The following is a 15,983-nucleotide window of genomic DNA, read 5'->3' on the forward strand; positions in this document are numbered from 1 at the left end:
GGTAATATACATTCTTAAGCACAACACTTGAGTATTTTACATTACGTCTACTTCTGCATACTAATGCAGCACTATAGTTTTGGTAATTAGTGAATTAAGCTAAATGCATTTAGCTTGTTAATTAAATTTTATCCTCTTCTGTCGCTGTTTCATACAAACACACATCATTATTAAAAAATAAATAAATACAGCCACATACTTCAGGAGAAACGACATATTATACATGTCATGTAATACAACAGTTAGAGCAGAGCTGACCAAACTGCCGGCTAATGAGGTTTCTGCTGTGGGTTAAAGGTACTCTGAAACTTGCTGTAGAAGTACAGTTTGTGGGGAATATTAATGCCGACATCCATTTCAGCATGACTGCTTGGATCAGTAGGGTGTGACTTGTGTGCTCTGTGGGCCCCACATCTGTATTTATTAAAGAAGAAGCTTTCAAGCCTCTTTGTTTAATGCAAATCAGCTTCCACTCAAGGGCTTTTAGTAAATCGCCTCTGCCGAACAAAGTTTAGATGCCCCTGCCTCAGAGTAAAGGAGTAAAACCTCCCAGCTAAGGAGAGGTAACAATAAAATCAGTGGCAGCTTACTGTTCAGAATGATGATTAGGATTTTGGTAGGCTGTGAAGTCTCGCCGGCTTAGGCGGGTGTGAAATCTGCCCTTATCAGACTGTGACAGGAATACGCGGAGCCCATCAGGAGGTAATCTCTGCAGGCCCCGGAAAAGCTGATTAAAATGTAACTGGTCTTTGAATGCATAAACATGAGAACAATTTTTCAAGAGCTCAAACTAGGGGTGAAGTGGGTCTTAGTTTAAAAAGGAGCTCTGGGGTGTTTCCACGTTAGGGGACAGATTTTCAGAAGAGCTGCTTCTCCACTCATCCTCCCTCTCTCTCCCCTCCCACCTTGGATTCCGTGTAGGCAAGAGCTGCTCCCCAGACCCTCCTAGGAACAAGTAAATCAATGCCTATAAAAACGAATACCATTTGAAAACCATGAGTTGAGGATTGGAAGAAGACAAGGGAGACACCTACCAGTTTTAGCTGCAGGGAAACGCCTTCATTTCAGTGTAGTTTGCTGTTGGTTGGAGTGAATGCTGTCTCGGTAAGGCTGCTTTGAAGACCTCCGTTCTCATATACTCACGGTGGCGTTTCCCTGTTATTTCAGAAAGTCAGTCACAGAGCAAGTCGAAGGCTAGTGCTGCACCTCTGCTATCGATCACTTTTGAAATAACAGGTAGGTAAATTAAGGCCCCTGACCTGGCCTTTCAATCAAAAGCGTGCAAAGGAGGCGACGTCCCTTTCGGGGGAACTTCGTTGGCTGTATGTGTATAACTAACGTGTATATGTAGCTCTGAAATAGTTCAGTGGATTTGTGCGTTCTTAGGAAATTTCAGATCAGTTTGAAAGTGACAGGCCTAAACTCAAACTAATGAAGTTCATGAGCCAGCCAGGATGCTAGGACACCCTGTTCCACACCTGCGCAAGTGACTGATTTTCCTCTCGATTCTGAGCAGTGGGAATTGCTTCATTGCGTTCGTCACAGCTGCTCTTTTGAGTCCCTTTTGTAGATTTAAAACACCGAGTTAGTGCTCCAGTAAAAATGTGGACTTTTAATACTTAGCTGAACCTGAATCCCTCGCAGCGTTCAGGTCTGTATTATCTCCTATCAGAACTCATAAATTTAGACTTGAGCAAGAAGGGGGGTATTGGGTGTAGTAATTAGGCAGCTGACAATCAAGATTCCTGGAGGCCGTTGTCATTCTGCCATTTACTTGCCACTGACGTAAATTGCTTCATCTCTATTCACCTATTTAACAGGTTTGGGAATGAAGTTTCTCTCATGGTAAGCTTATGAAGTAGATTGTGTCATCTTTTTCCAAGTAGCTTTAAAAACCTCCATGCAGAATGACAGTGGAGGAAAGAAAGTTCCTTTACGGGCAAACACACACTCATTTCCCTGTTGAACACAGAGCAACTGCTTACGTGCATGGAGTTGTGCAGTTGCTTAGAGGATCGGGTCCTGAATTATCTGCTGTCTTTTGATGACAGCATTCAGCATTGTAGAAAACGGGGGAAGAATATGTATTCTTTCATTAGTGGTCATAATGTGCTTTGGGCTTGGGTTTTTCTTGCTTTTTTCAAGTAAGAGCACTTTAGTTGGAAAAATTCCCTTCCACTGTTTGCTGTGAAGCCAGTGCAACAAATGACCAGAAGGAAGAATATGAAGTTGTGTCTGCTTATGCTGATGGAGCCACATACAAATTCACTCTCTTTGCCAGCCTAGTCATTACTGGGCACTAGTCTGTTGAGGGTTCCTGGAGAAGAAAGGGGAGGTTGAGACGCCAGTAAATATAGTAAAAGCTTAAGAACAGAAATATGTTGGGTTTTTTTCAGTTCTTTTTAAAATGCAGTCATTTGTGAAGTTGTTCTACAAGGGTATAAAATATATTCAGCTAAAATTTTGTAATCTCATAGATGATTTGAGGACTCATTTTAGTATTTAGGTCACTAACTCAAACCTGAAATTCATTCAAACCTAAGTCTAATTTTTTAGTTAGACTGAAGGAGAAGAAGAGATTATCAATATGCATTCACTTTTATTTCCATTTTTGTCACAAAATTTGGTCAAATTCTGCACAGAGCTTGTAGTATTACACACAGTCTAATCAGCATTCAGCATCACTGCCGAGGAATAAAAAACAATCTTTATTGCTGACACAAGAAAGTATGAAAGGATAGAGATAAGACAAGGTTTTAAACTGTAGGTTTCTGCTTCCAGCATCATCTTCTCTCAAATTGTCCTTGCTAAACAATAGGCAGCAAAAGCTGAGATCATTTATACTTTTTTGATGCTGAAAGAAATCCATTTAAATTAATGAGAGCAAGATGATCATAAGATACCCAGGCAAGGCTAAGTTTTCTTATTTTACTGTCAGCTCAAAGAGACAATTCTTGAGTAATCCTGGGTGAAATACACCCTGAGTGTTCAATGATGAAAATATTTTTTAATAATCTGGATTATAAATTATCTATCCTACTATTGAATTCTTTTGTTTTAAAAGCAATATATAACATATCTGATAGCAGATATTTGTCCATCACTTGTGTTCTAAGAACAGAATTTCAAAAGCTTCTTGGTGTATTGAAAGATTTATTGATACCACTTACCTGTCTCCAAAGCACTTTTTTCTTCCCTTACACTCTAATGAGTGATGGAAAAGGCAGATATTTTTAGTGTGTTTTTTTATGATAAGTGTATTTAACAATGTTTGCTGACAAGACCTGGAATTCTTACTGGACAAATACCTCCCAAAAAACTGAAAAAGCATTCCTATTACTTAAGTCAGTCTCTTTAAAGCCAAACACAGTCACAATTGCTCATATTTTAGAATTTCAGGACCACCACAAATTTAGCTGGAAGCCAAATGGATTGTGACAGTAGCACAGTAGTACCTTCTATTGGCAGACTCTTAAAACAATCTGGTTGAGATACGGCACAGCTGTGATATCAAAATCTGCCATTTAAAGCTTCCTGGTGAAAGGTCTTTGTTACTTTTTTGAGTAACATCCCACGAACTAGTGTGATGGTAAGATGCAGGCCGGAGATGAAGTACGGCATTCCTCAGAACACTTTCTCTGTTCCCTGAAGCGAGGCTTTGTCTCAGGGGTGTAATTGACCCTTAATTTCAACTGTCTCGCTTGGGCAATTCCCCGATTAAATCAAGGTTAAAAAAGTATGGCTAGCAATTACTTACTGTTTTTCTTTTTTTTTAGAAACTATTCAATATGAATTCAATTACAGGCAAATTATGTTTGTTTATATCCATGTTCTACACAAGATATGGGCATTATGTTGATTATCATGCACATTAATTGTGCATGTCAAACTTATTGTAAAATTCAATGTTCTGTCATAAAATTTAATTCCAACGTAGCATTATGCAAATGTTGGACTATTTGTTCATATATTATTTTCTGTTAAGAGATTGGTGAGCTGCAGGCAGTAATGTTGAATGACTATCTGCCATCTTCATGCCTTCATTATGTGGAGTAACACAGTGTAAAACTGTGCCAAAGGAGGTGACATGGGAAACCAGAATAGGGTGATGATTTTTCATTCTCTTTTCCCCTTAAAAAGTGAGAATTGAATGCTTTTTCTATAACTGGAAAGATCATCTACTTTTCTGTAACTGGAAAGATACACACTTGTATACAAATAAGACCATACTTTAACAACCTGATGTTTACTTTAACATTATGTCCGTGGTTACTGATGTCATCTTTCAGAAGGATATTTTGTCATATTCTGAACTTATCTGAGAGTGTGTTTCGTCAGAAAGCTCTTTCCATGAAAAGAGATTATTTGTAGTGGTGGCAGAAAATTAATGAGGTAACTTTCCTATGAAAAAAATGCTGAGGGAGTAGGATGAGAGTGTTTTTTAAGTTAAGGAATTGCATGTTTCTTCAATCAACCAGAGTGAATGAATAGGGCAGAATTCACTTTGCCTTCTAGCAGATATTCTCTGCTTGGTTTAATATTTTGTTAAGTCCTGTATTATGAAAGACAATTAAAATCTTGCTTGTAAAAAATGGTACTTCTTACTTCAGAGCTCTGTGCCTTATTCTGGCACCTTGTAGAATTGTCCTATTTGTGTAACCTGGGAATTCAAAAGGGTAAAGTATGGAAGGAGCAGGGTGATTTTGTCCTATTCCAGGGCTTATCGATCTTTAAAGATCAGTAGAATATGCCTTCACATATGTCTTTATAGATTAATAATACTTTAATGAAAAAAAACCCAGTTCTCCTGTGCAGTTTTAATTATTTAAAATATATTATGCGCATAGAATCATGGAATGGTTTGCGTTGGAAGGGACCTTAAAGGTTGCCTAGTTCCAACCCCTCTGCCATGGGCAGGGACACCTCCCACTAGACCAGGTTGTTCAAAGCCCCATCCGGCCTGGCCTTGAACACTTCCAGGGATGGGACATGCACAGCTTCCCTGGGCAACCTGATCCAGTGTCTCACCACACTCACAGTAAAGAATTTCTTCCTAACACCTAATCTAAATTTCCCCTCTTTCAGTTTAAAACTGTTATCCCTCGTCCTATCACTACACTCCCTGATAAAGAGCCCCTCCCCATCTTTCCTGTAGGTCCCCTTTAAGTACTGGAAGGCAACTATAAGGTCTCCCTGGAGCTTTCTCTTCTCCAGGCTAGACAGCCCCAAATCTGTCATCTTGCCTTCATAGGAGAGGCAGTCCAGCCCTCCAATCATCTTCATAGTTCTCCTCTGGACCTGTTCCAACAGGTCGATGTCCTTCTTATGTTGGGGGCTCCAGATCTGGACAAAGTATTCCAGGTGGGGTCTCACAAGAGCGGAGTAGAGGGGCAGAATCACCTCCCTCGACCTGCTGGCCGTGCTTCTTTTGATGCAGCCCAGGATACGGTTGGCTTTCTGGGCTGCGAGCACATATTGCTGGCTCGTGTTGAGTTTCTTGTCAACCAAAAGCCCCAAGTCCTTCTCCTCATGGATGCTCTCAATCCATTCTCCGCCCAGCCAGTATTTGTGCTTGGGATTGCCCCAATCCATGTGCAGGACCTTGCACTTGGCCTTGTTGAACTTCATTAGGTTTGCACGGGCCCACCTCTCAAGCCTGTCCAGGTCCCTCTGGATGGTATCCCTTCCTTCCAGTATGTCAACTGGTGGCAAATTTGCTGAGGGTGCACTCAATCCCACTATCTGTGTTGCCAGCAAAGATGTTAAACAGCGCCAGTCTCAATACCGACCCCTGAGGAACGTCACTCATCACTGGTCTCCAGTTGGGCATCCAGTCATTGACCACAACTCTTTGAGTGCAACCATCCAACCATTTTTAAATATATTTATATTATATGCAAACCATACATGTATCTGAAACATAGCCTTTCTTGAACTAAAGCTGCTACAGCACACATCTTATTGCTGAGTGTGCACTTGACGGTTTTTAGTGTAAAAGAAAAAAAAAAAAATTTGTCATAGTTTTAACTGTGTTTCAGGTTATAGCTTAAAAATAATCTTCTAAATATTAACTAACCAGGCTTTTGAAGTTTTAGTATCATATAAGAGCAAAGGGAATTATACAGCTTATTGTTCAGTTTCTTAAGTGAAGACATGCTCAATAAGACACCAGGACACTGACTTAGACAGAGTGCAATGTGAAGAACTGTTGTAGTAACATACTCTATGCATTAAATGAAAGGACTAGGTCCGAGAAGGAGCTACAATATCTACTGACTCCACGTAATTGGATTTGGCTCTGTTCAGCAGAGGGTAAACTGACTTCTGTTTCATTTTTTCAGGACAGGCATTTTTCCATCGCTTCATCAGATTACAATGATGATATAGCAGCCTTTCTGAATGAAGGATGGTTCTGTCCACTTAGAGCTGAGGATCATGACAAGTGACATGTGAGAAATGTGTTGACTTTGTTTTGACAGCCTCGAGGCCAGTGGACCGTAGTCTGTGTACGGGACCTCTTCCCAGCACCTCCCAGCTATGCCATATCCCGTGTCCTACAGAGTGTGAGACCTCAGCGTGGTCAGCCTGGGGACCCTGCACCTATGAAAGCTGTGAGGACCCTCAGGCCAAGAAAGGTATGTAAAAATTCAGCAAAGCCTTTTAATGGTCATTATTTCATACCCCTAAGTCACTAAGCATGTCTGGCTATGCAAGCACACTAAATTTTGTACCAAGAAGAGTATATCCAGTGCCTCTAAGCATCAAAAAAAGGTCATTGAATGAGGACTATATTTAGCATCACTGCTGCACCAAAGCTGGCAAAAACATAGGCTGTTTACTAGGCCCTCAAGGTCAATTTGGGTTATTACAGGTCAATTCCAGTTTCAAACCTTACTCTCAATCTGAAAGGGATACAGTTTGTACATGTGTTCCAATCACAATTCCGTCACTGTCTTGAAAGGAGAACAGAAGCAGCCCTTGAGGTGTATAGTTTCCAGGTCACTCAAATATTTACAGTTCAGTAATAGTTTGAGAATTCATCATAGACCATAAAGCATTCTCTGGCAAGGAACTGGGACCATTCACTGTTGATAGGTGACACTGTTTTACTGATGACACATGTGCTTGTTTCAATTTTCACGTTTTACAGTTTATTCCTATGCAGAATAGATTGTAGTAACCTGGCATCAAAACAGGAAAGCAAGAATACAGTGACAACCGTCTTCAACAAATACATGAGGTCCATGTAAGAATTCTGCAGGTTTCTGGCTGAAAATGAGAAAAACTGGCCTAATCCCTGCTGCGACGTGATTATCTGACAAAAGTTGAAAATACAGACTTGGTTCCACGATTGAAAACACTCATAAGAAAGGGCAGTCACATATGTCCACTTGAAGGAGCAACTGTAATTACCACATTAGCTTAGCTGCTTCTTCCTGGTATACTGCTAGCTGCACTTCAGTCTGGGCAGCAATAATTCAAGTTTTACAATGCTATCTCACAGTAATGTGACCCAACCTTGTTCAATTCCAGAAGGAAAAAGCAGTTCAGCGTGTAAGCCTATTGGATTAATTACTCTGAGTACAGCTGTCAAGTAGTCTGTTTTTTCGGTTGCTGTTTCACCACTGAAAGATTTGCTGCATTTTCAGGGGTAATGTTGAGGTTTGTGAGACTGATTTGGACACCTGTCTAATGGAAACGTATTAGGATGTACTTTATGCAAGTCCTTATTTGTGCACACATGAGCAGGGATCTTTTCTCAGCTGCCAACGTTTTCCCCTTACCTGGAAATTCTTATAAATTATTTTCTTAATTTCATTGACAATTCTTCTGAGAGAATAATGTAAAAGTTGTACAGGCTCAGTTGTACAGTTGTACAAAACAGTTGTACAGTTTTAGCAGCAAGTCTCTCTACATGTTTCAGAAATGGCCTTTTAGTGGGAATCGTTTGCCTCCTTTGTTGCAGTAGACACTGGAGTTTTTTTTCTGAAATTATATTAGCCTTTTGTGACAGGCTCAGTAAACCATTTGGAGATAATTTGTCTGACCTCTTCAATTTAGACAAAAACAATTAAAGATACATGGAAATGTGTTTTTATAAAGTAATATTTATTATAATTGAATTAAGAGGCAGGTCTTCAATCAAAGAATCTATTCTTGCACGTATGTGTTTGAAAACTCTCCTCTGTTTAGTTTGTGTCCTGGTAGAAATTGAAGAGTTTTATGTCGCATTTTATAAATAAATATCTGTGTATTACTAACCTGCCTGAATATTGAGATAAACCAAAAGAGACTGTGAAGAGATGTGAAAAGAAACAAGCCCTTGCCAAAGTTAAAATATTCTGATCAGATATACCAGAAACTATAGAAAAATATTACATGAGAAACTGTTTCCTGAATCCAGTTGTTCTGACCGTAGATTTAGTCTGGATGTTTCAAGGTGCCATCCTGAAAGTGTGAGAGAGAGGGTTACTCTTAGACTGACTGACATCGACCTGGCAGATGACACGCTGTATAAAGGCCCATCAGTTTCTCTGATCCAAAATGAGTTTAGGTAGTCTTAAGGAAATTTGTAAATGCTTGCAAGGGAATATCGCGATGGTAATTACTGAAAATTTGTTCATAGGAATCCTTGGGTTTATTCCCATGCCTTGCCTCTTCTGGCAATGTAGTCCTTTTTTTTTATTTTATTTTTTGGGGAAGGGGAGTGTTTATAAGCTGATTTCACTTGATAATTCCATCCCTGTTGGAAGATACCTGAGGCGAAAACAAACAAGTGAACAGAACTGTTCACTCAGGTGTAGACAGATAAAAATCTCTTTACTTTGCGTTTTAGAATTCAATTATTTTCATGGACATTTCAGGCTTTAAACTAAGGAAACGACGCATCACCAATGAGCCTACAGGAGGAACAGGGAACTGCCCTCACCTGCTGGAAGCCATCCCGTGTGAAGAGCCCTCCTGCTATGACTGGAGAATCGTGGGGCTGGAGGAGTGCATTCCCGACAATGAGAAGCCATGTGGCCCTGGTACGCAGGTTCCTATCGTCGTCTGCGTCAACAGTGATGGTAAGATGCTTTTTCCTCCAGTCCACACCAAGTAGCGTGGAGATGCTAAAATATAGTCCAAAAGGGTAGCAGGTTTTGTCGTTGTCAGCTTTCTCAGTCCTGAAGACAAAGCTGTCTGGAATAGAGAGAAATACCCTTTAGTATTAGTTAGGTAGGATAGGCCCTCTAGTTGCTCTAGGATCAAGCTCCTTCACCTACACACCTTATGTTTTCAAAGGTTTCAGATGAGAGTTTGAGAAAAGTAAATAGAAAACAGCTATTGTTTTTCAGTAGGTGACTAATGCCTACGACGACTTGACTGAATTCCCTGATGTAATCCCTCTAACAAATCTGATCCGCTGAGTCCAAAACCAAATAAAGTGTGAGTAAAGTAAGACACATTGCAGTAAGTATAGCTGGAAGAAAAATAATAATGTGTTTAATAAAAAGCATGGTTTGATGTGTGTTATGGAGTTGGTTTGACAGTCCAGGCTGTCTTGCTTCTTCAAAAGGTCAAAAAAATACCCCCATTATTCAGTTATCCTCTGTGAGAGAAAAGAGATTTTGCATGACACAGTAATAAAAGTCAATTTTGAAAGCTGCCTACAAAGTGCTTTAGTCTACGGAAGACTCATGAATTACTGTTGCAAGAATATTCTTTATTCTATTAGTAATATTATAGTATAGAGCAGCATATGAATTAAAATAATTGTACTGACTACAGCACAGTTATGGTAAGAGACTTCTAACTCCCTATAGAGGATTAAATAAAAGGACACCTCTGATGAGTGTTTAACAGCTGCACAAAATATTTTGTAATTAAATTAGTCAGAAATAATAACAACTCATTATAGAGAGATTTAAATCTTGAGCTTTCATTCTCAAGAATTTGGGTCATAATTGAGTTTGGGTCTTAAATTGAAAACCTTAGAGCTAGAGTGTAAACTTTATTTTCTGCATACACCTAAGAGAACTGGTAACCATTTTTACAGCTCAGAAAGAGATTAATAAGCTTAGAATTACAATATTGAATCTAACACATTTTATGCCCCTTTTTGAAAAAAATTGCCTTCACAGTGTAATAATTGCTTGGCAACAAATACTGAAACTACTTGAAATTTTGTTTGCATACATTTTCAGATGAAAAATGGCTTTATCCTCATAAATAAAATTGTTTCCTAAATAATTCTGAATTTTTCTCTTTTTTTTAATAACAAAAAAACCCTGTAAGACAAAAATAATGTATTTTTTTTCTTTAATAGATTTTGGATAATTTGGCTTACCTTCAGATTTGAGAAGTATTTGCTCACATCTAACTTCTGATTAGCCTAATTTCTTACTAAATCATAATATAGACATTTATATTGACTATAATTTATTGTGACCACAATACATTTGGAGCATGCAATTGAGCTACTAAACTTTGAGGTATGTTTTATGTATGTGATATTTTCTATTGCTCTGTTTCAAACTCACAGGATTTGCTCTCTGCATTGCATGGGCTTTGGTTTAGGCCAAATTTGACTTGGAGGACTTGTGATTAACCTTTTTACCCACAGTATTAATCTTTGTCTTTCTGAATTATATGGCGTTATATATTGCTGTAATTAGATGGTATTATACATTGCCTGTATCAGTAATCTGTCCCAGAAGGAGTGAGAAGTTAGGCTTTGGCCGTGTGACTGTCAGTCTTTAAGATTAAAGAGTTGTGGGCACAGCTTCAAAGAAAGGAGAAAACAAATTGCAATTATGGTTTGTTTTGCAAAGATCCAATCACCCACAGAGATACGTGTTCAATATCTTTTGACAGAGTGCAAACCCAATGGAGAGTAATGTAGTGGGTTGCCTCAGCTCTTACGTGAAATCCCTTCCTTCTCTTAGCAAACAGCCTTCTGTGATCTTCACCAGTAATACCAAGTGGCTTTTGCTTAGGTCTCTCCTGAGAAAGATTATCATGATACAGTAGAAGAAAACAAAGTACAAAGGAAGGATCCACCAACTTTTATAGCCTCTCCCTCCAAGCTAACTCTACTCAAGCATCTCCTTCCTGTGCCTCCCACTGCACCAACCCCCTGAAAATCCTGTAGGCAACTCCTAAACGCTCCCCTAAACACCCGCCAGCACCTCTTCCCAGGTAGCTCCCATCCAGTACTCTGGCCTCCTGCCCTGGCACAGGATATCCCTGGTATCCTTCTTCACCAAACACTTGCGTGCGTCCAGATTCTGCTTCACAAAATCTAGGAGAGCAGCACCTTGCAATCAGGCAGTTTTTACACCAAGCCCCACAGCTGCAAGATAGTTTGCAGTGAAATAAAGTTTGGAGAATGCTACTCTTCCTTTGTCTAAGCCTCACAGTTTAAATTAATCATCATATGAAATTTGTAATATTCATTGTTGTTTGAGAACTTCTTGGAGAAGACTACATTAACTGGCAGTTAAAGGCTGTGATTCAATTAACAGGATACATAATATGCATAATAATCATGTGTTACTATAATTTTTATCTAAATGGCACACGGGGAGTTTCGTTCAGTTTTACTGGTAAAAATGACTGTGAAGGGAAACAATGTGTGGAAGGCATTAATTATCACCTAAGTTTGCTATGTTATTTAAACTGAAATAACCTTTACTTAACAATACTCTTTTCAGTCTCTTCAAGAGCTTTTTATTATGGTTTTTTTCATTCTTCTGAATTAATTAGCCAATCTTAAATCATTGCTTGGATAGAAGAGGTTGGATCAAAGGGACTTAAGTGTATTAAAACAAAAGAGTATTTTCCCCTTGACTTCTGCTTTATCAAATGAGAAAGGCTGGGATTGTAATTTTCAGAATAAATATTGTACTGTAAATGTACTGCTTTAATGTAAGATAGACCCCGCACTGATGAGTATCTTCTCTTTCTGCGGACTGTTGCATCGTTATATATGTTTAAAGCACAATTAGTTGGGATAGCGTGTCTTGGGTGTTTTACTTTACAGTTAGAATCAAGAATCAGTGTTTGAGAGAGTGTTTTATATAATTGGAATGAGCTTCTCTCTTCAATTTGGTGTAAAGATAAGAGTCATTACAGCCTTTGAGACAATAGCAAACAATAGATTATCCTCCTGTGTTATTGCTGGAGGCTTATGATTGTCATTCTCTTTCCACAGCGGATTGCGGTAATCAGAATTTTCATTCAGGCTGAAAAAAATATGACAGTCAGTACCCCAGGTTGTCATTGCAGAGGCTATAATGAACTTTGATGTATTTTATTATATAAATGGAACTTCAGCCTTCTACTGTGGAAAGAACCTTTTCAGAATAAATATTCTTAGTCAATCTTCCAAGGAATTTTACAAAGGAGCTCCTTTAGGTGAAAAAACCTCCTTTCAGTTGTGGAAACTCAAAGATTGGACAGAAGCTGACCAGAATTACTCTACGTATAAATTATTTTAATAATTAGAGGTTTGTGGCTAATGTCCCATGCTACAGACTCTTTCTTTTGCTAATGATAGAATGGATTTTTTTAAAAATAAATTGTAATTTACCTATTTATATGTATACATAGCATATTTATAAGGCATACTCGAAGCACACACAGGGGTATGTATATATTATCTGTTATTAAGTTCTTCAACACAGTTTAGAAAAGTGATTTTGCAGTAGTTGAATTTGCTCTATTTTTCTGTACTTGTGGCAATCTATGAAGGATACTGTTTCAGAAATACTTATGTATTATTTAAAGATTCAGTCTATAGTAGGAGACCTGTCCATTTCTCCACTCCATGACAGATATATTTGTACTACTCATATGTAAATATGGAAAAATAATTTCTGACATAAAAATCTGCAAAATTAACTACTGCTGAAAATACCTACAAAATGCTGGTTCATTAATTCTGTTTTTTTTAAGGTTTTTACCTTTGTGCTGAACTCTGTAGCACAGGTACCGGCAGTGGCTGTGGTGTCAGTAGCGTGCTTCTGATCTTCAGGCAGAAGGCTGAAATTACTTGTTTATTTTGTAGGAATGTGTAAAGAATACATTGATTTAAAGCCTTTATAATGTAATGGGCCTTGTTCCGCTGCATGCGTTACTCTGGATAAAACAGATCTCACTTTTGAAGGGGAAATTTCTTCTGGACTTTGTTCAAGCTCACTAGTTGTTGGGTTACAGTTAGCTCCACAGGGGAAAGGGATGGAGTCATTGCCATCTCCTGCCTCACAGATGTGAGAGATGACTAGCCTTAGAAGAGGGAACCATGGCAACAGCAAGGATCTTCGTATATATGCATATTCCTGCGACTCTTTGAAGTAGCAAAATTTTTCCTGAAGTTGTCTAGACAGAGATGTGTGTTCATGTAGCCGAGTGCCACGAGTTCTCTTCTGTCACCTGGATGCACGCAGGTGATGCAGGTCTGGTCTTCCTGAGAGTGGAGTGAGAATTCAAACCACCAGCAAGATCATTGTACCCTGATGTAACATGTGTGGGCTGTGCCCTGTTTGCAATATTGGTGTGCAAAACAATGGTGTTGGTAGTTAAGTAAAAGACATAGAGGGCAAACTAGTCTGTTTGGTTAAGATACTCATACGTAAACATTTCAAACTGATTAGTTTAGCTACTTTGTAAGGGGTGGCTCAAACACTGTACTGTCCAAAGAGGAACAGTGTACGTTTCCTCTCCCTGTACTTATTCTCAGCTAGTGTGACTGCCTGAAGTCACCGTCCTTCAGCTACATGACAATACTAGAGAATTTAATTGCTTTACTATTTTTCTCTAGATTCAGAAATATTTATTTCTGAAATAGAATAATAGAATGGTTTGGGTTGTAGAGGACTGAAGATCATCTAGTTCCAACCCCCCTGCCATGGGCAGGGACACCTCCCACTAGACCAGGTTGCTCAAAGCCCCATCCAACCTGGCCTTGAACACTTCCAGGGATGGGACATACGCAACTCCTCTGGGCAACCTGTTCCAGTGCCTCACCACCCTCACAGTAAAGAATTTCTTCCTAACACCTAATCTAAATCTATCCTCTTTCAGTTTAAAAACCGTTATCCCTCGTCCTATCACTACACTGCCTGATAAAGAGTCCCTCCCCATCTTTCCTGTAGGCCCCCTTTAAGTACTGGAAGGGGCTATAAGGTCTCCCCAAAGCCTTCTCTTCTCCAAGCTGAACATCTCCAACTCTCTCAGCCGGTCTTCATAGGAGAGGTGCTCCAGCCCTCTGATCATCTTTGTGGCCCTCCTCTGGACCATGTTCCAACAGGTTCACGTCCTTCCTGTACTGAGGAAGAATTTATTTAGAATAAACTTCAGGAGAGAAACTGAGTTTACGGGTGCATTTTCACTTAAAATTTCACTTTAAATGTTTTTGCTGGGTTAAGAATTGGCTCTTTCTGTATATTCATGGTTTGAATCAAATTTATGCTACATGAGTAGCTGCTGGTCTACATTCATTTCCAGAATGGCAAACAATAAAAGAATCAATGGGAGCTTTATAGGTATACCCAGGTATAAAGACTCTACTTATTCTGCCTTTTGTATTATGTGGCTATATGCATTGAATTAAGAAACCATCAGACTAGTAGGATTTTGGTGATTACTTACAAAGAAAATACCTACTTTGTATCACTTTGACTTAGTTCTTTAAAAAGAATGAAGAGCCAGATTCAAATTCAAATTACATTGAATTATTGAGTTAATCCTGCAAAAGAACCCAGATCAAAATCTGGCCAATGCTCAGCACTCAATTAGCAGAAAAATACAGTTGCTAATGATAGTTTCTTTCAGCGCATACTGCTTTATGCTTACAGGAACTTGGTTATATGGGCATTAGTCATCATTTCCCAATATTAATTTCCTAGCTAATGTCATTACAGAATTGATTGAAACTGTTCTTTTCTGCCTGACAGCTTTTTGGCTGACCATCTGAGGTATTTAAATCAAATGTAAGATGTATCCTTTGTTCTTCACTGTAAACACATAGGATATGAAATTTATAACCCCATCCATTTTTTCCTTTGATTTGTCTGGTTACATAAAAAGTATTGAATATGTTTATTGGAAGAATTTGTTACTAAGGTAAAATACAACCAGTTTAAAGGACCTTAAAGTTGATATTCTCAGGCCATTTTTTCAGAGCATTGTATTTTTAGGGCATTTCTTTTTAACAAGATTTGCTTTATTTATTATAAAGGAATATAAGGAAAAATCAGTGCACAGTACTGCTTAAACTATCCCATTTCAGTTCTCAGGAAGCCTGATAATTGATAATTCTTCCGTCAGTAAAAGTCACATTTTAATATGTCATACCAATTCCTTTTTGTCTCTTACCTTGACATTGGGAAAGTGGACATATCCCCACTAAATTCTATATAAGAATGGATACTTTTAGTGTTTGTATAACATGAAGTAATTTCATTATATGGGATCACTTAAATATGTCATTTATTTTTTCAGTGTCTTTTATAGTTGGCCTGGAATGTGATGCAATGACTTAAATTAAAGGGATAAGTACCGCAAAACCAGAGTTTCATCCGTATATGCAATAAACAGTTATCACTTATGACAGTGCAATAGACCCTTTTTTCCAATTTATCATGTATGTTTGAAGACAGAGTTGCACTTGGTATAGACAATGCCTGCAGAGATATTAATGTGCATAATGAATATAGTTAAGATAAAAATGGGTCAGCCAAATTAATTACCAAAATCTTTTCCTTGTGCCTTAGATCATAATTTGTCTGTCTAGTGAGATGAGCTTCCTGGGTTTTGACATGTTTACTTTTAAAATGTACTATAACATCTTTGCAGAGGAGGTGTACTCACTTTCTTAAAATTTATTGGACATCTAGGAATAGCAGTTGCTGTAGTGGGAAGGAAAAATATTTTGGAAATATAAGTTAGAGAGTGGAACTACAGGTTTCGTATGATGCACGCTGTTAGTAACCTGCTTT

The 15,983-nt window shown here is 38.5% G+C and overlaps 1 protein-coding gene across 1 annotated transcript in view; it reads left to right on the forward strand.

The window, feature by feature from the left end:
* The window catches only part of THSD7A (thrombospondin type 1 domain containing 7A), a 294,355-nt gene that overhangs the window by 184,078 nt on the left and 94,294 nt on the right, over window positions 1–15,983 (forward strand). The window contains exons 7-8 of the mRNA XM_054191500.1: window positions 6,480–6,635; window positions 8,865–9,068. Coding sequence (XP_054047475.1) covers window positions 6,480–6,635; window positions 8,865–9,068 — 360 coding nt within the window. The remainder of the gene's footprint in view (window positions 1–6,479; window positions 6,636–8,864; window positions 9,069–15,983) is intronic.

This window comes from Rissa tridactyla, chromosome 2, assembly GCF_028500815.1.
Source record: "Rissa tridactyla isolate bRisTri1 chromosome 2, bRisTri1.patW.cur.20221130, whole genome shotgun sequence".
NCBI lineage: Eukaryota > Metazoa > Chordata > Aves > Charadriiformes > Laridae > Rissa > Rissa tridactyla.